Genomic DNA, 21,011 nt, shown 5'->3' with positions numbered 1-21,011 from the left:
AAAACTGTGTACTGTTGGACTAACATAGAAATATTTTCATTGCATCACAAACATAATAAAAGTACAACTTTCAGGACAGAAAAAAAACATCTCTGAATGCATACATCTACAACTACAGTATTAATAGTTCCATGTATGTCAAATAATTGATTTCAAAATACTACTGTTAGTCTATAAAGCTTTAGATGGTTTAGGGCCATAATACATTTCTGATCTTGTACGATATCATGAACCTTCCAGACCTCTCAGTTCATCTGGGAAAGGTCTGCTTTCTGTCCCTACAATCAAAAATAAGCAGCATTTAGTTTTAATGCTCCACATATATCTGGAACAAACTCCCAGAAAACTGCAGGTCTGCTGCCACTCTTATTTATTTTAAAACACAACTAAAGACCTTTCTGTTTGCTGCTGCCTTTGATTGAGTTATTTGTTTTATACATCCTTATGTCATTTTATAATTGTGTTTCCTTTGCTTGATGTTCTAAATCACCTTGTTGTTGAAATGTGCTATACAAATAAAATTGCCTTGCCAAGTATTACACATGCAAGAATGTTTACATGAATCCCAGTGTGTGCGTGACGCACACACACAGTGTTCATGAAAAAATGGTGCCTCTATCGGCATGCTTGTTAGCTTGTGTATGCAAAACATGTCTTAAACAACAAGGAGAGGCTGTCGCAGTAAAGTTTTCTAAAACTAAATAGGGAGTGGACAGGGAACTGTGGTTGGCTTTGTCTTTATATTGTTTGTTTAGAAATCAAACAACTGCGTCCCAACTAAATTCTCATTTTTGCATCCATCCACGTTGGTGTCCATTTGGTACAGTTGGAGGTCATGCCTATTTACGAAAATTAAATCGTCCATATAAAATGATATGTTAAGTTTGCGCTTGTAGAAATTAATTAATACAAATCCAATCGCTGCCGAGTGGCGACAGTCACAGAATGAGTGCAACTGCTAGTTGTAAAAAAGGTGGCATTGTTCCTCATAAATAGTCAATAATATTTATATTTAATGAAGACGGAATGCACTTGCCCGTCGGGCAACCTGAAAGCAAACTCCACGTTATATTTACTTGCCACGGGCACTCGGGCAACCGTTAGTGTCAACCCCTGACACCCTTTCTCCCTCCCAGCTCCCAAACTGTGGAATGACCTCCCTCCCATCAGTCAGGACTGAGTAGACAGACATTTGTAATACAGCAACTCTCTTCATTCACATTTTCCTTTTTACACATCTGCCATGATGAAGCTTCAGATGATCGGTGCGTTTGAACCGACCGCCACAATAAAGGCATTGATACGGTCTCTTACACATATGGACCTGCCTCTTGTGTGACTTCAGCCCCGTTTTCCAGCGAAAGGTTTTCTCGCACTCATCGCATTCATATGGACGTTCATCTGAGTGAATTGCGCTGTGTATGTCCAGTGACCCTTTGACAGAGAACCCACGATAACAAATGGTACAAACATAGGGCTTTTCCCCTGTGTGTTTTCTTCTCTTGTGTGTGGTAAGGTCTCCTGACTGAGCGAAGCTTGACTCGCACTGGTCGCATTTAAAGGGTTTCTCACCCGTGTGGGTCCGCTGGTGGTTGACCAAGTGATTTATGCGTTTGAAGTTCTTGCCACAGTCCTTACATTGGTAAGGCCGTTCTCCTGTGTGTTTGCGCATGTGGACCTTCAAAACCGCCAAACTGACTGCTTTTAGTCCACATTCGCTGCACTGATATGTCTTAAAATGGATCCTCATGTGATTCTTCACATTCTCTTTGCTACTGAAGCATTTTCCACACTCAGAACAATTAAATGATTCCCCTGATGGGAAATGTATCTTCTGTCTGTGTTTGGTTAGAGCCTGCTTTAGGCCGAAAGCCTTTCCACATTCGGGGCAGGAAAACGCCTTCTCACCTGTGTGCACGATCATGTGTTGACGTAGAATTTTTGCCTCTGTAAACCTTTTCTTACACACTTCACATTCATACTTTTTGATTCCTGTGTGTATAAACATGTGCTTACGGAGCGAACCAGAATCTCTCCAGGCCTTACCGCACTCTTTGCAGGCATGAGGCTTCTCGTTGGTGTGCAGGTACATGTGATTCTTAAGACTGTGGGGGTCTCTCACCGTCTTGCCACACACTTGACAATTCACGCCTACAACGAGTGATACTGGCTTTGTAAAATCAGGATGAGCGAATATTATTTTGGTTTTTCTACCTACACAATGGTGAGGGCCCTGGCCCCAGGACTTCTTGAAGCTTCTCCTGCAGTTGGAGCAACGGAGATGTCCCTTGTGCATGTGGACAGCCATGTCATGCCAGCTCCTGCAGTGATTCCTCAGGTTCCTCAGGTAATCAAAACTGCAAGCACAGACTGGACATGTGTTTTTTTTCTTAGGAGGAGCAGTGAGATGTGCCTTGTTTTTATGAAGACTTAGCTGTCCTGGAGTGTGAAAGGTACAATCACACTGAGGACAACTGTACACGCCTTCCTTTTTGAACTGGAGCTTTGAAGACAGTTGTCTGACTGCATCAGTGTACTCATCAGGATGATGGTACTTTACATGCTGCTGTAGGAAGGTGGGGTCTGTGAAGCCAACGCTGCAGTATGGACATGGGTGGGAATCTGCCGTCATTTGCCCAGGCACAGCTAGAGAGAGAAGAGCAGACGATTAATTATGGAATGTAAAACAGTAATTAAGTGAAAAAAGGGAGACAAAAGATAAAACTATAAGTCCATGTTTGCATTATTTCTGTGTTTGTGTGTGTGTGTGTGTGTGTGTGTGTATGGAGTTACATTTGTGTCTTTATTAACCAAACAAAAGAAAAACATTTGAGAGAGAAAAAATATAAACAGAGCAAAGAATAGTTTTGAATGAAAACGAATTAAAACAGCAAGCAAAAAATAATAATTTGTAAGCAAAGGAAATTATATAAACAGAACAACAAAATATTTTTAATTAAAACAAATTAAAAACGCAATAAAAAAAATAATATTTGCAAGCAAAAAAATACAAGATTTGAAAGAAAATTAAAAATAATTTAGAACAAAACTTAAAATTCAAGAGTAAAAAAATAATGAAAAACTGTTAAAACTACATAAAACAAAATACTTAGTAAAATGTTTGGGTAATAAAATGTGTTGTGCTAAATAAAATGTTTTTAATGTTTTTTTTCCTCATTTGCGAATGAAAGTTGTTTTTTTCTGATTGCAAAATGCCTTCTCTCTCAAAACCTATGTCTTTGGTCTCGATTCTTTTTTCTCTCTCTTGGATTTTTGTGTGTGAGGGGTTAAAGTTCAGAAGGCGGGTCCTACGCTGATAGATGTAAGACACCTCTCCATTGGTCACTCGGAGTCTGAGTTACAGCTTGAAAACTTTCCCCTCCCAGTCCCAGCCAACAACAACAACATTCCACTCCGGCTCCCAGTACATTTCTCCAGCTGTGGCAGATTTTTGTGCTGCGAAACTTTGACAGATAGTCAGTGCGTAAGTATTTTAACTTCCCTCCTTTTAACTTTTTCACATATTAGGCCTATGGCAACTTTATTTAATTTAATGATATAAGATGTAGTAAGTTAAAATACATTATTGTGCTGCTAGTGGCCGTCACTCGCGCATCCAACGGCTATTGCCAGCCTGCAGCATGTCGTTGCATGTATATTATGTAGCTACTCCAGTTACCAGGTCAATCATCTAACGTTAGTTTATGCTCTTATTGTGATGTGCTGCAATTTTTTTTGCGTCATGTGATGCAAATATTATCATTGAGTAAATTAAAAGTGCAGCTCAGTGTGCTAGGCTCTCAACTACGACGCATCCAAACAGGTACATTCTGACGTTTGCGTAACTGTTTATATATTGACATAATTGTTGTTCTGGGAACCCAAATGAGTATGAAACTTAAGCCAGAGAAAGATAAGCAGGGCCCCCAATACATACTGTATAAAATTAAGATTAAGCTTTTTCATATATTTCATAGATAGCTTCATAGACTTGTTTGACAGACACTGTCATGTTGGATTCATGTTAATGTGTATTTTCAGACATTTAACTACTTCAGCCCTCAAATACTTAGTAAACTTGACCTTTCACTCTGTACTTGGTCTGCTCTTTTTTCCCTCTACACCAAACAACGTTCCCAAAAATAGCAGATCTACAAGCTTGCAGTGCGAGGTGCTGTGAGCTTGTAGATCTGCTATTTTTGGCTAAAGTTCTCTTCAGTGTAGGCAGGGATGCTAGGGTTCAAGTGGTTAATGTAAAAAAAACATGAATTTGGTAGCCCCCCGTCGTAACTCTGAGGGCCCCCACCGTTACGGTGACGGACCCTCAGACCCCTGACTTAAGCATTCGTAAGCCAAGTACAGTGCACCTCAAGTCCGTTTTATTAAGAGTAGCGGTTCTAAGTGTTAAACTGAAGTGATATTGATACATTCCAAACATTATCAAAGTATTTTGCGGCACCCCTTGCGGCACCCACTTTGAGAAACCCTGTCCTACACTCATACAGCACATAATATACCCAGATTTTAACCGATTTTAGAATCAGAATAATCTTTGTCACAATCATCTTTATTGTCAAATCACAGGTTTACAGGTGTAAAACAGTGGGTGAAATTAGTTTTTCTGCAAGCTCCGTAGTTTCTTGTTTGTTTTCATAAAGAGAAGAAGTGGGGCCACTAACTAACCGGGTACAGGGCAAGCAATGTTCTCAAGTGATCGTAGTGTATCTTGTCAGTAGCACAACACAATTTCATTATCTGGATATCGGACTGTCAGACAAATAATACAGTTTCCGTTCATAATCATATTTGGTCCGCTGTGTATTTTATTGGTGATTCTTGTGCATGAGTTTAACATAATTGCTCTCTTTACGTTTATTGGTATATTTTTTTAAGCTTTGAAACTTGTTACTTCAGATGTTGATCTTTTGTCCTTTCTAAGATGTACAACCAGAAGATGCGGCTGAGGGAGAGAGACCCTCTGTGCTCATGGTGATGCAGTGGCTGACTGGGCAGGGACACAGGCATTTGCTGGTGTCGGAGAGAAAGAAATTCAAAATAGTTGACCACAACTGTCTAGTCCACAGGCCAGGCCACACTGTTTGTTATCCCATTGTTAGTGCTTGTAACACTTCCAACAGCCCACCTTGAAGATTACGAGTCTTTTAAGACCAACTTGGTTTCGGACATTAACGGTGCAAGCTTTGACAGAGTGTAACTTGTAAATAACTGTACATTGTCACTTTCTTACTCCAGTCCATTGTCAATTTTTACTCGTGTTAAGGATACAAACTTAAAGGAAAACTTGGCAGATTATGAACCTCTTACCCTAACCCATTTTAAAAGTGTTTCAGGTCCAATTTTGTCTGCTCATTTATTTGTGTCATCACTTCCAATTTCACTTCTGTATCTTGACTGAGGTCTCTATCCTGATTGGATAAAATTTAGAGCTATTTAACACTTATTTTAACAAAAGAAAATCACTTACCCTCCCTAACGTTTGAAATGATTGCACTTCTTAAGGGCACTGGCAGTGTAACTGTTTTAAAATGTTTTTCTTCTTTCAAATCAGCTCTACAACTGCTCTACAAATGGCAAGTGTGTCACAGTGTTTAAAGTTTATGTGAACCCAAGTAACAAGTTCTACAACAGCTTTTACCACATTCACACAGATGGATTTGGGAAATATAATATAAACTCAGACCATTTGTAAATCGGTGTTAATTGTCGATGTTAGGGTTAGCATACGATGGCATGCGATATAGCCCACATTTTGGTTAAAATGTCTTTTAATAAACAATTCACTGAAAATGTAGTTGTATGTATACATTGTGAATTGCTATATCTGTTAATTTGACCTTCGAATGCAGTTTATGCTAATTATAGGAAAGTCAATGTTGGATAAATAGATTTCTGCTCAAATTAGGCCTTGTCTGTGTATACTGAAATGCTGGACGAGAATGCCAAAACAAAAAGTGCTTCTGCATACTAAGTTAGAACTGCATTTGTTAGAATTTAAGGTTGGCAGGTTGAAAAAATGCATGTGGCATTTAATCATAAAGTAAGCACACTATCAGACGAAATGTTTCCAAAGCAGTCTATCTGGAATGGGCCTGGCCAGTAGGCCAGTCACTTCAGCCTTGCCTTAATTAGAATAACGAATATAACATAAAATAATGTAGCTTTATTTTATAACTTCAAGGGTTCCCAAATGTTTCAGGCTGTGAATCCCTAAAATAATCATATTTGAACTGGGGACCCCCCAAAATAATCATACTTGAACTGGGGACCACCCACCCTGACAAGCACTTGAAATTGTAGGCATTAGATTTAGTTTGACTCGTTTCCACAGATAAATAGTGAAAATAGCCGAACAACAAGCGCACAATGCCTTTAAAAAGGTCTTAAAAGTCATTAAATTGTCACTTTAGAAATGTGTTACCCTGTATACACTTATACTGTATATGTTGGTTTGTTTACTGTTGAGAGAGAAAACAATGTTGCCCATTAAGCTAATCTGGGGACCCCCTCTGAGGGTCCCGATCCCAAGTTTGGGAACCACTGGCCTACTATAACAGTAACAACAATACAACAATTTTAAATACAGATCACAAACTGTAAGTAGAACAGAAACCTAACATTAGGGAATCATCTGAATTGCTAATAGCCTAAAATGCTCAGTATTGTAACGAATAGTGTAGCGCCCAGAGCTGGGATGGAGCTCTGACCTCAGTCCCAGAGGACCACAATGGAAACAAGCCTTTTTGTGTTATCCTTATAACAATCATTGTACAATTGTACCTCTGTATCCTACTGTTAATAAAGTATTCCATCAATCTGTTTACTCAAACTGTTTACTGTACATATTTTTTTGGTTTTAGTTTTTATGATGTTTTGCATAGTAGTGTATATCTGTCTGTCATTAAATGTCTCTATGAATTGAGTACAAAGGACCCCAATGGAAACAAGTCATCTTTCTTGGGTTTTAAATACTCTTAGCTGACCTTGCATTATACTTTCATGTTTTTTAGTTTTTTTTGCAAACTGCTAATAATTCAATCAATCAAAAAACCATGCTGGCCGTAACACACCTCCATCCCTGCATTCAACAAACTACATAAGGAAGGGGGAGCTGTCACTCAGACTCCAAGTAACCAATGGAGAGGTGTCTTACATCTATCAGCGTAGGACCCGCCTTCTGAACTTTAACCCCTCACACAAAAAAATCCAAGTGAGAGAAAAAAAAATCGAGACCAAAGACATAAGTTTTGAGAGAGAAGGCATTTTGCAATCAGAAAAAAACAACTTTCTTTCGCAAATGAGGAAAAAAACATTAGAAACATTTTATTTAGCACAACACATTTTATTACCCAAACATTTTACTAAGTATTTTGTTTTATGTAGTTTAAACAGTTTTTCCTTATTTTTTTACTCTTGAATTTTAAGTTTTGTTCTCAATTCTTTTTTATTTTCTTTCAAATCTTATATTTTTTTGCTTGCAAATATATTTTTTTGATTGCGTTTTTAATTTGTTTTAATTAAAAAAAAATGTTTTTCTGTTTATATAATTTCCTTTGCTTACAAATTATTATTTTTTGCTTGCTGTTTTAATTCGTTTTCATTCAAAACTATTCTTTGCTCTGTTTATATTTTTTCTCTCTCAAATGTTTTTCTTTTGTTTGGTTAATAAAGACACAAATGTAACTCCATATGTGTGTGCGTGCGTGCGTGCGGGGGGGATTGTGTTTAACATAATGCAGCCAGTCATCATTTAATGTGGTCATTAAATTAATCATCTAGCTGGATTTTGCGTTGTTTTTGTTTCGTTTTTTTTACAGTGACACAGTAGTATCAACCTGTTAAAGGGGGTGAAAGTGATATTGATATTGTTCAAGTAAGTGTTAAATAGTTGTATGTTCCAATAGTAATAATCACTGCTATAGATATGAGTGTTCAGTAAGAAGGGGTTCCCTGTCTGTCCAGCTCTTTAGTAATAGAGTCTAGATACAAATTTTAACCAAGAGAGAACTCATACAGGATAAAAAAGTGAAATTTGAGTAGTAATTAAAGTGGTAGATAAAATTGGAATCGGAACTCTATACATTTGAAGCTGATAAATGGGTTCGCTCTGCTGATCAGATTAAAATGGTCTGAAAATGTATTTTCTATTTATTAACCATTTGAACCCTAGCATCCCTATTATGAGGGGGACCATCGGCGAAAATAACCGAATAACCGATATACAAACTCACGTGTTGCATTTCCCTTAACGTACAGGGGGGAAAAGAGTGACCAAATACAAAGCCAACCCTGGTCAAGTTTACAAAGTAAAGGAGCTGCTGGAGAAACTAGAGGACCCCAATGGAAACAAGCCATAGTACTTTCTTGGGTTTAATCCTTTTTAGCATCCCTTTGTATCGAACTGTACTTTCTGTGCTTTTTTTGCAAACTGCTAAATAAAGTATTCAATCAATCAATCAATCAATCAAGCAAGCAATGATTACTATAGGAATATAGGGCTGTAACTTTTTACAATATAACTTACAACACCTTTAAATTGAAATCAGGACTCGAACGAATACTAAATATGAAATAGAAAAAGAATAAAAAAGTTGATCGGGACCCCACTTTTGAAACATAATGTCAACCTCTACTTGCTCAATCCCCTGGCCTATACTACTATAATTCTACAAAGCTCTGTCCCAGTCTGTCTGTGTGTGTATTTGTCCCCAAAATCTCTTCAGCCCGGTTCTCCTCAGTGGCTTTGACCGTTACCATGTGCACGGAACAGCGAAGCCTGTTTTTCACTTTCCCCGAATGTCAGCTGTTTATTAGCGTGTTCGCTAGCTCCTGGGTTGCCAAATCATGTGTGTGCAACAAGCGCCGGTGTTGCCACATCCGTGAAACAAGCGGATCATGACACACTTTGGGTGCTCATATCCCCTGACGGGTATGGTCTAGTACTATTCATTTACTTTATCCTACTTGTTCCCTGTGGAACATAAGCCATTACTACTAGTACTATGTCAAAGTCAATTTCTGTTTTGAGTGAACTCACTCAGGAGAAGAATGGTATGGTGCAAAACATTCACAACCTAGTGAATTTCCCTCATGGACATTTATTTAGCATTTAGTTATACTTTGCTAGTTATTTTGCTAAATAAACCACTCAGTGGAGACGACTAAAAAGCCCTCAACAACTTCACTTAAAAAACAATTAACAGTGAGGTGTCTTACGTTCATTGTTCATTGGTGCCTCCTCTTCTTCATAGTCTTCATTTAAACATGGCTCACTTTCTCTCTTAACTTTCTTGGGATGCCTTGAAGACTTTCGTCTGACTGTATCATTGTACTCATCACGGTGATGGTATTTGACATGCTGCTGTAGGAAGGTGGGGTCCTTGAAGGAGACGGCGCAGTACGGACACAGGTGGGAACCTGGAGTAATTTGCACAGGCACAGCTAGAGGGGGAAGATCAGACAATTAATGAGGGAATGTAAAAGACAGTAATGAAAGAGGGAACAAAATGTGTGTGGTGTCTTACTTTCATAATTTGTTGATGCCTCGTCTTCCCCGTGGTCCTCATCTAAATGTGGCTCACTTTCTCTCTTAACAAATTCCAATTTACTATTCTGTATTACAGGAAATAATTCAGATAACTCATGGTCTATTGGCTCCTCTTTGACTTGCTTGAAATTCATCTCACTCTCCTGACTATTGCTCAGCTTAACCCCACTGGGTTGTAGAATAGTCTTTTTAGGACGCCCAGGTCCTCTCTTTGCAGATTTGATCATCAACCCATTCTCATTCTTCTGATGAATGCTCAGTTCAACCACACTTTGTTGTACAATATACTTTTTAGGTCTCCCAGGTCCTTTCTTTGTAGATTTGATCATCCGCCCATTACCAATCACTTGATTATTACTCAGTTCTACCCCATGTTGTGCTATAGTCTTTTTAGGGCGGCCAGGTCCTCTCTTTGTAGATTTGATCATCATCCCATTCCCATCCTCCTGATTATTGCTTGGTTCCACCCCACTATGTAGAACTGTATTTTTAGGGCGGCCAGGTCCTCTCTTTGTAGATTTGATCATCGTCCCATTCCCATTCTCCTGAGTATTGCTTAATTCAACCCCCTTAAGTTGTACACTAGTCTTTTTAGGGCGGCCAGGTCCTCTCTTTGTAGATTTTATGATCAGCCCATTCCCATCCTCCTGATTATTGCTTGGTTCCACCCCACTATGTAGAACAGCCTTTTTAGGACGGCCAGGTCCTCTCTTTGTAGAGTTGATCATCTTGTTGTGGGATGTCACTACTCTGCTTGTGTAGTTGTTTTAGGAATTTAGGATATCCTCCTGACCTCTGTCAGGTTGTGTTCGCACTGCAGGTGTCTCCTTTGGGGTGACTCTTTCTTCATGGTTCTACTTCTACAAACAAGACAAGAAATCAATCATGAGTGGATTAAAGTTTGTCAACACTTAGGCTATTTAACACAGTGGTTCTCAACGTTTTTCATGTCAGACACCCACATTAAAAAACATCCAGATTTTTTTTTAATCATAAGCTATGTTATAGAGTTAATGTTGTTAAACTGATTTTGATGCTACATTATTAACTAATTTAGCTGGGGACCCCAGAGACCCCTGCGGGAGTCCCCGGACCCCACTTTGAGATCAAATAATAGTGAATAATGGTGGTGAATAATAATTTGCTGAAGAGACTCAACACTTTATCGTGCTTTGTGTGATGATAGGAGTTTAATGTTGGCATTGCTAATTCCAGCGTCAGTTCAGTAGTATTACCAGTGGTGTAAAGTAACTGTACATTTACTCAAGTACTGTACTGAAGTACAATTTTGAGGTATATTTTTGACTTTACTAGAGTATTTCCAATTTTCAGTACTTTTACTTCTCAGGGGCAAATATTATACTCCACAACAATTAATTGAAAACTTTAGTTACTAGTTACTTTGCAGATTTTGATTAATTAAAAAACGTACATTATACACTTCAACCCCATACATTTCAGCCACTTGAAAATAGCAGATCTACAAGCTCAAAATATGCAACGCATTGTGAGCTTGTAGATCTGCTATTTTCAAAAGATTTTTTATACAATTTATACATTTGAAAACTTGTGAAATGGGACAGTCTACTGTAGAATGTCCCATTTCACAAGTTTTAAAATGTATGTAGAATTTCTACATTATGAGCACTTATACTTTTGGTACTTAAGTACATTATGATGATACCAATACTTTTGTACTTTTACTCAAGTACATTTTGAATTCCGGACTTGTACTTGTAACAGAGTATTTCTACATTGCAGCAGTATTGATACTTTTACTTAAGTAAAACATGCGAGTACTTCTTCCACCACTGCAGGCTACATAGTATAGCTTAGCTTTTCGCATGACTGATTCAGTGATAACTTTACCTGACCCGCGTCTAAATAGCTCCGCCGGCCTGGAGTGGTGTTGTGTGGACCTGTGTGCAGTCATCACAACTCTATGTATGCAGTGTCCCGTTTACCAACCATTATTTCATCATGCAAAGCTTAAAATAAAGTTAAAGTGTTGCTTACCGAGCGATAGGGCGGACAAACCTCGCGCCAGTGGAAAAAAAACTGGTTTCTAGGTCTGAAAGCCCACCCACTGTGTATCCGGTCATTTGCACTTTCACATCGATACATGCACGCAACGTTTCCGTATCCGCTCTAGACCGGATCAGCAAGGTTCAAGGGCGTCGTCAAGTTAGACCATAGAGTTGAGTCAGACCTAATGTCACGTCAGGCAAATTGTTTTATATTTTGGACAAACCTTACAGAATACAGAGACTCCAGATTGGGTCACTTTTTATTACATAATTTAAAATAAAGAAATAAAATAAAAACCCATGATCAATACAGAGGTTTCCGTGCGACGTCATCACAGAGCAGAATGCGCAATCTGCGCATGCCCGGGGTAGAACGAACCCGGAAGTGCCCTTTACTCTGTTCTTGTGTTCGGGAGTTAGATAGGCATAATGCTGCTATTATAGGCATAACAAGCATAATGCTGCTATTGTATACAAATAAAAGACGAACAGATCCAACTTCCAACAAATCATTTTTATTGAGTAAACAAGATATTACAAACTGCATAATTTAATCTACTTTCATTAAACCCGGTGAAGACCATTTATTTTATGAATGTAGATTTGACCAGAGCTGCTGCGGGTAATAGCGCCCTCTATAAAAAAAAACTCAATTCTCAATTCAACTCCAACTTCTTTGTCACATCACGTGTTTACAAGTAAGGAATAAGGATAGAGATAGAATGAACAAGGAAAACAGGTCAGTTATCACCTCACTTGGACAAGAGCTTATTCCATCATGGTCTACAATTGGCAACACAGTAAAATTAGTTATACTTTTTTATTTATTTTTTACTTTTTTCCAATAAATTGTCCAAATACAATAAAGTTGCAGCTTTTGCACATTGTATCCTCTTTTCCACAATACCATTCTACAAAACTGAGGTCTGCGTTGAAAAAAATAAGGAAAAAAAAGGCAAACAATTAAGAATAGCAGCATTCCAAAACTCAAACACAAGATTTGTGGCTCAGTTTCACATTGAAACTTTGGAGTATGCCTACATCATGGAAACACATTTTGAGAAAAAATAAATGATGGCATCAATGTCTTTATTTTTAATTGTCTGTGATTATCCCCAACTGTGTACTGTTGTAAGTAGACTAACATAGAAATATTATATAACATATATAATAAAAGTACAACTTTCAGGACAGAAAAAAAACATCTCTGAATGTAGACATCTACAACTACAGTATTAATAGTTCCATGTATGTCAAATAATTGATTTCAAAATATACCGTTAGTCTATAAAGCTTTAGATGGTTTAGGGCCAAAATACATTTCTGATCTTGTACGATATCATGAACCTTCCAGACCTCTCAGTTCATCTGGGAAAGGTCTACTTTCTGTCCCTACAATCAAAAATAAGCAGCATTTAGTTTTAATGCCCCACATATATCTGGAACAAACTCCCAGAAAACTGCAGGTCTGCTGCCACTCTTATTTATTTTAAAACACAACTAAAGACCTTTCTGTTTGCTGCTGCCTTTGATTGAGTTATTTGTTTAATGCATCCTAGTGTCATTTTATAATTGTGTTTCCTTTGCTTGATGTTCTAAATCACCTTGTTGTTGAAATGTGCTATACAATTAAAATTGCCTTGCCTAGTATTACACATGCGAGGATGTTTACATGAATCCCAGTGTGTGCGTGACGCACACACAGTGTTCATGAAAAAATGGTCCCTCTATCGGCATGCTTTTTAGCTTGTGTATCCAAAACATGTCTTTAACAACAAGGAGAGGCTGTCCCACTCTAGTAGCAGTAAAGTTTTCTAAAACTAAATAGGGAGTGGACAGGGAACTGTGGTTGGCTTTGTCTTTATATTGTTAGTTTAGAAATCAAACAACTGTGTCCCAACTAAATTCACATTTTTGCATCCATCCACGTTAGTGTCCATTTGGTACAGTTGGAATATATAAATTCTATTTTTTTAAACGCATCCAGGGGTTTACACGAAGGTCTCAGAGGCACTTGCTCATTTGGGCAACTACAGGTTATGCTCTACTTACCCCAAGGTCATGCCTATTTACGAAAAGTAAATCGTCCATATAATATGATATGTAAAGTTTGCGCTTGTAGAACAAATTAATACAAATCCAATCGATAACTGCAGAGTGGCGACAGTCACAGAATGAGTGCAACTGCTAGTTGTAAAAAAGGTAGCATTGTTCCTCATAAATAGTCAATAATATTTATATTTAATGAAGACGGAATGCACTTGCCCGTCGGGCAACCTGAAAGTAAACTCCACGTTTTATTTACTTGCCACGGGCACTCGGGCAACCGTTAGTGTCAACCCCTGACACCCTTTTTCATGGCACTGGCTAATAGAGGTCCTCTAGTCTATTCCACCCCTCCGACAACAACCAGGCCAAATGCTCTAAGACTCTCCCTCCCATCTCCCAAACTGTGGAATGACCTCCCTCCCATCAGTCAGGACTGAGTAGACAGACATTTGTAATACAGCAACTCCCTTCATTCCCTTTTTACACATCTGCCATGATGAAGCTTCAGATGATTAGTGTGTTTGAACCGATGGCCACAATAAAGGCTGATGCGGTCTTTTACACACACATATGGACCTGCCTCTTGTGTCTCCTCAGCGCCGTTTTCCAGCCAAAGGCTTTCCCGCACTCATCGCATTCATATGGACGTTCATCTGAGTGAGTTGCGATGTGTATGTCCAGTGACCCTTTGACAACAAACCCGCGATAACAAATAGTACACTCATAGGGCTTTTCCCCTGTGTGTCTTCTTTTATGTTTGGTAAGGTCTCCTGACTGAGCGAAGCTTGACTCGCACTGGTCGCATTTAAAGGGTTTCTCACCTGTGTGGGTCCGCTGGTGGTTGACCAAGTGATATATGCGTTTGAAGTTCTTGCCACAGTCCTTACATTGGTAAGGCCGTTCTCCTGTGTGTTTGCGCATGTGGACCTTCAGAACCCCCAAACTGACTACTTTTAGTCCACATTCGCTGCATTGATGTGTCTTAAAATGGATCTTCATGTGATATTTCACATTTTCTTTGCTACTGAAGCATTTTCCACACTCAGAACAATTAAATGATTCCCCTGATGGGAAATGTATCTTCCGTCTGTGTTTGGTTAGAGACTGCTTGAGGCCGAAAGCCTTTCCACATTCGGGGCAGGAAAACGCCTTCTCACCTGTGTGCACGATCATGTGTTTACGTAGAATTGCTGCCTCTGTAAACCTTTTCTTACACACTTCACATTCATACTTTTTGATCCCTGTGTGTATAAACATGTGCTTACGGAGCGAACCAGCATCTCTGCAGGCCTTACCGCACTCTTTGCAGGCATGAGGCTTCTCGTTGGTGTGCAGGAGCATGTGATTCTTAAGACTGTAGGGGCCTCCCACCGTCTTGCCACACACTTGACAATTCACGCCTACAACGAGGGATACTGGCTTTGTAAAATCAGGATGAGCGAATATTATTTTGGTTTTCCTACCTACACAATGGTGAGGGCCCTGGCCCCAGGACTTCTTGAAACTCCTCCTGCAGTTGGAGCAACGGAGATGTCCCTTGTGCATGTAGACAGCCATGTCATGCCAGCTCCTGCAGTGATTCCTCAGGTTCCTCAGGTAATCAAAACTGCGAGCACAGACTGGACATGTGTGTTTTTTCTTAGGAGGAGCAGTGAGATGTGCCTTGTTTTTATGAAGACTTAGCTGTGCTGGAGTGTGAAAGGTACAATCACACTGAGGACAACTGTACACGCCTTCCTTTTTGAACTGGAGCTTTGAAGACAGTTGTCTGACTGCATCAGTGTACTCATCAGGGTGATGGTACTTTACATGCTGCTGTAGGAAGGCGGGGTCTGTGAAGCCAACGCTGCAGTATGGACATGGGTGGGAATCTGCCGTCATTTGCCCAGGCACAGCTAGAGAGAGAAGAGCAGACAATTAATTATGGACCTCAATCCATAATTAATGGACCTCAATGGAAACAAGACCGCAAGGACTTTTTTGGACAGACCTTTTAGACAAAGTGTTTTAACTGTACTCATGCTGTTTTTACATTTTTGCCTAATAAAATATTCAATCAATCAATCAAATGGAATGTAAAAGACAGTAATTAAGTGAAAAGGGGGAGACAACTATATGTCCATGTTTGAACGATTTCTATGTTTGTTTGTGTGTGTGGGAGTGTTCAGTTTAGAAGGGTTTCCCTGTCTGTCCAGCTCTTTCGTAATAAGAAAATACATTTTCAAGTCTGGATACAAATCTTATCCAATCAGGAGAGAGAACTCATACAGGATACAGGATAAACAAGTGAAATCTGAGTAGTAATTAAAGTGCGACTATACAATTAGTTGATAAATGGGTTCGCTCTGCTAATCGGATTAAATTGATGACCCGTCTGAAAATGTATTTTCTATTTATTAACCATTTGAACCCTAGCATCCCCATTATGAGGGGAACAATCGGCGAAAATAACCGATATACAATCTCACAACATGTTGCATTTCCCTTAATGTACAGGGAAAAAAAGAGTGAGCAAATACAGAGCCAACCCTGGTCAAGTTTACAAAGTAAAGAGGGCTTAGGTGGTTAAACAGATGGAGAGACGGGGAGACCCATGTTACTGAACTAACACTCTACAATATAGCAATGATTACTATAGGAATATAGGGCTGTGACCTTTTACAATATAACTTACAACACCTTTAAATTAAAATCAGGACTCAAACAAATACTAAATAATAATTTATAAATATTCAAAATGTTGATCGGGACCATCCTAATGAAACTTGTCAAGCTCTACTTGCTCAATCCCCTGGCCTATACTATTAACTTACTTAATCCTACTTGTTCCCTGTGGAACATATGCCTTTACTACTACTATGTCAATTTCTGTTTTGAGTTAACTCACTCAGGAGAACATTTTTATTGTGCAAGTGCAAAACATTCACAACCTAGTGAATTTCACTCATGGAAATTTTTTAGCATTTAGTTATACTTTGCTTCAAATAAACTATCTATAGTGTCATGTTATGTGTCGTCAGTGATGGACATTATCAAATAAACCACTCTGTGGAGATGACTAAAAAGCCCTCAACAACTTCACTTATCAAACAATTAACAGTGAGGTGTCTTACGTTCATTGTTCATTGGTGCCTCCTCTTCTTCATAGTCTTCATTTAAACATGGCTCACTTTCTCTCTTAAATTCCTTGGGATGCCTTGAAGACTTTCGTCTGACTGTATCATTGTACTCATCACGGTGATGGTATTTGACATGCTGCTGTAGGAAGGTGGGGTCCTTGAAGGAGACGGCGCAGTACGGACACAAGTGGGAACCTGGAGTAATTTGCACAGGCACAGCTAGAGGGGGAAGATCAGACAATTAATGAGGGAATGTAAAAGACAGTAATAAAAGAGGGAACAAAATATGTGTGGTGTCTTACTTTCATCGTTTGCTGATGCCTCGTCTTCCCCGTGGTCCTCATCTAAATGTGGCTCACTTTCTCTCTTAACTTCCAATTTCCTAGTCTGTATTACAGGAAATAATTCAGATACCTCATGGTCTATTGGCTCCTCCTTGACTTGCTTGAAATGAATCCTATTCTCCTGATTATTGCTCAGCTTAACTCCACTGTGTTGTAGAATAGTCTTTTTAGGGCGGCCAGGTCCTCTCTTTGTAGATTTGATCATCAACCCATTCTCATTATCCTGATTATTGCTCAGTTCAAACACACTTTGTTGTACAATAAACTTTTTAGGTCTGCCAGGCCCTTTCTTTGCAGATTTGGTCATCAGTCCATTACCAATCTCTTGATTATTGCTCATTTCAACCCCATGTTGTGCTATAGTCTTTTTAGGGCGGCCAGGTCCTCGTTTTGGAGATTTAATCATCATCCCATTCCCATCCTCCTGATTATTGCTCAATTCAACTCCACTATGTTGTACAATAGTCTTTTTAGGGCGGCCAGGTCCTCTCTTTGTAGATTTGATCAGCAGCCCATTCCCATCCTCCTGATTATTGCTTGGTTCCACATTACTATGCAGAACTGTCTTTTTAGGGTGGCCATGTCCACTCTTTGGAGATTTAATCAGCCCATTCCCATCATCCTGATTTTTGCTCAATTCAACACCCTTAAGTTGTACACTAGTCTTTTTAGGTCGACCTGGTCCTCTCTTTGTAGATTTGATCATCAGCCCATGCCCATCCTCCTGATTATTGCTTGGTTCCACCCCACTATGTAGAACAGCCTTTTTAGGGCGGCCAGGTCCTCTCTTTGTAGAGTTGACCATCTTGTTGAGGGATGTGTAGTTGTTTTAGGAATGTAGGATATCCTCTTGACCTCTGTCAGGTTGTGTTCTTTTTAACCAGATTAAATATATCTCCCTTCGTATGTTCGCACTGCTGCAGACGTCTCCTTTGGGGTGACTGATTCTTCAAATGTACATCATTTCATGGTTCTACAGACAAGACAAGAAATCATGAGTGGATTAAAGTGGGGTCATACCTATGTTCCCCGGACCTATGTTCCCCCACTAAGGTTATGGTTAGGGTTAGGTTAGGTCCTATATTCCCCGCTCTCCTAGGAAAGCGGGGAACATAGAACCTGGGGAACATAGAACCTGGGGAACATAGGTACGGTCCCGATTAAAGTTAGCGAACACTCAGGCTATTTAACAGTGGTTCTCAAAGTTGTTCATGTCAAGGACACCCACATTAAAGGAGGAGTTCTCCCAAAAAAATTACTTATTTTCTATCAATTGCACACCCCATGAAGATTTTAATTCATGGATTTATTTTTTGTTTTTGTGGCATTCCTAAGCTAATAATTTGATGCCCGGGTGTATTTCCGGTAGGAGACACAAATAATCTACTTTGTGTCTCCTACCGGATACATCAGTCGGTAAGAGACAGGAATCAAATTATTAGCTTAGGAATGCGACAAAAACAAAAACAAATCCATGGATTCAAGGCTTCAAGGGGTGTGCAATTGATAGAAAATAAGTCATGTTTTGGGTGAACTACTCCTTTAATATGTATTTGGACGCAGACCCCCCCATCTGAAAAGATGATGCATTGTTAAGTTTCAGAAATATTCCAAGTTCTTAAAAAACAATATCTAGATTTTTTTTTAATAGCCAAACATATTGTTTGTATATTATATGTGGTTAAACTGAACCACTGATCTAACAGGTCAGCTCCCTCTGTAACACTTCAACATCAAATAATGGTGAATAATGGTCAAGTGGTGAATAATAATTTGCTGAAGAGCCTCAACACGTTATCGTGCTTCATGTGATGATAGGAGTGTAACGTTGGCATTTCTAATACAGCATCAAGTTGTATATATTACGTTTTGCATACAAACAGGCTACATAGCTTAGCTTTTAGCATGTGCATCTGCAGTGATAATTTTACCTGACCCGCGTCTAAATAGCTCCGCCGGCCTGGATAGTTGTTGTGTGGACCTGTGTGCAGTCATTATAACTATGTGTGCAGTGTCCTGTTTACCAACAATTATTTCATCATGCAAACCTTTTATGAATCAAGTCAAAGTGTTGCTTACCGAGCGACAGGGCGGACAAACCTCGCGCCAGTGGAAATTTGGAAAAGAAAACTGGTTTCTAGGTCTGAAAGCCCGCCCCCTCAGTGTATATCCGGTCATTTGCACCACATCAGTACATACACGTAGCGTTTCCGTATCCGTTCTAGACCGGATAAGGACTATAACTTTCATGACACCTACGTCAGAATCAGATTAGGTAGTTTTATATTTTTGACTAACCTGACAGAGACTCCAGATTGCGTCACTTTTTATTGAATAAATATATATATATTGATTGATTGAATACTTTATTTAGAAGTTTGCAGAAAAAAAGCCCATGAAAGTACAGTTAATAATTAATATACAGTAAAATACAAGATCAGCTAGGATTAAAAATCCAATGAAAGCCTAATGGCTTGTATCAAATGGGGTCCTTTTGTACTCAATTCATAGTGACATTAAATGACAGACAGATATACACTACTATGCAGAACATCATATACCAGTTTAGAATAGAAAAATAAGAAAAACAAAAAAAATTACAGTAAAAAGTTCGAAAGGAGGGTGGGGGGTATTAGGTTATGACTTTTACAGGGGCCAGTTTCGAATTGTAGCCACCTGAAGGTACTCTTTTAGGGCAGTTTCGAAGGAGAGTAGGGTTTTACACTCTTTCACTGCTTTTGGTAGGGCATTACACATTTTTGTTGCATAGCAGGAGAACAAATTCAACCCCTTGTTTGTGCCAAATCTGGGTTGGACGTGATCAGTGGAGCTACCTCTTGTGTTGTGATTATGGACTTCATTTAAGTTTTTGAAGTACTTTGACAGGTACATGGGTATCTTAACGTTGTGGTGTATCTTGTAGACCAGTGTATATCAACCCTGGCAAACGTACCAATTTTGGGCCGGGGCTACTGCTGAGGTGTGCCGCGCCGTTTGAAGGAGGTTTGAAAAAATATAATTTTGAAAAAATAAATAAAAATAATAATAATAATCAGGCATGCAAACAGCCCCGAGGTGAAAAGGGTGACAAAATGCTGTTTTTTTCGGGTCAGGTGTCACACTATTGCCCTATTTGGATTAAAAACGGCTAGTGGAAGCTGAAAAGCTACAAGTTTGCATGTCTGAATAATGCAAAAACAGAAATATTTGTTTGCATTTGCTTTTTTTCTATATATATATATATATATATACCGTATATCTAGGTGTGCCCTGGGATTATTTGGCTATACCAGGTGTGCCTTGGCACAAAAAAGGTTGATAGACACTGTTGTAGACCATTGCAAGTTGCTGTACTCCGTCCTCTACCCTGAGCCATCCGACCCTCGCAAAGTGAGCAGGGGTTAGGCGAGTTGTAGGTGTAAGGCCAAGAATTAGCCGTACCATATATTTTATCAAATTAAAACCCATGATCAATAGCCATCTTTTGTTTCAGTAAGTAGTTTGTAATGAGGTAAACTTACGCAATGAGGTAGGCATCTTCAATGTTTTTCAGGCCATGGACCCCTTAGCTGAGAGAGAGACCCCCCACTAACCTTTTCGTAGACTTGTTTGACAACACTATCATCAGTGTTGTATTCATGTTAATGTGTATTTTCAGACAGTCAACCACTTAAACCCTCAATACTTAGAAAACTTGTAGCCTACTTGATCTGCTTTTTTCCCCCTATACACCAAACCTCTTTGCCATAAATGGCCGATCGACAAGCACACAAACGCCTCACAGCGCAAGCCGTTGTGAGCTTGTATCTGCTATATTCGGTTAATGATCTCCTCAGAAAAGGAATTCTAGGGTTCAAGTGGCTAATGTAAAAAAGAAAAGTTCTTATCACACAAACATTTGGTGGCC

General features: G+C 39.1%; 2 protein-coding genes across 2 annotated transcripts; both read right to left on the bottom strand.

Moving 5' to 3' along the window:
- Positions 1-1,216: 1,216 nt before the first annotated feature.
- Positions 1,217-10,367, bottom strand: LOC308083514 (uncharacterized protein; the record flags this gene model as incomplete). Its single annotated transcript, XM_080425827.1, has 3 exons — positions 9,543-10,367; positions 9,235-9,459; positions 1,217-2,646 (listed from the first exon to the last, which is right to left on the bottom strand). Exons 1-3 carry the CDS (start codon positions 10,291-10,293, stop codon positions 1,217-1,219), a joined length of 2,406 nt encoding a protein of 801 aa, XP_080281953.1. The 5' UTR covers positions 10,294-10,367.
- A 1,836-nt stretch (positions 10,368-12,203) lies between these two features.
- On the bottom strand, positions 12,204-19,229 carry LOC308083975 (uncharacterized protein). The gene is made up of 4 exons (XM_080426424.1): positions 19,184-19,229; positions 17,063-18,077; positions 16,755-16,979; positions 12,204-15,536 (listed from the first exon to the last, which is right to left on the bottom strand). Exons 2-4 carry the CDS (start codon positions 17,907-17,909, stop codon positions 14,200-14,202), a joined length of 2,409 nt encoding a protein of 802 aa, XP_080282550.1. The 5' UTR covers positions 17,910-18,077; positions 19,184-19,229; the 3' UTR covers positions 12,204-14,199.
- Between the last annotated feature and the right edge of the window lie 1,782 nt (positions 19,230-21,011).

The sequence above is a fragment of the Gymnoscopelus braueri genome, assembly GCF_963280865.1.
Source record: "Gymnoscopelus braueri genome assembly, chromosome: 4".
Classification (NCBI taxonomy): domain Eukaryota; kingdom Metazoa; phylum Chordata; class Actinopteri; order Myctophiformes; family Myctophidae; genus Gymnoscopelus; species Gymnoscopelus braueri.
This window is presented reverse-complemented; position numbering and strand designations above follow the sequence as displayed.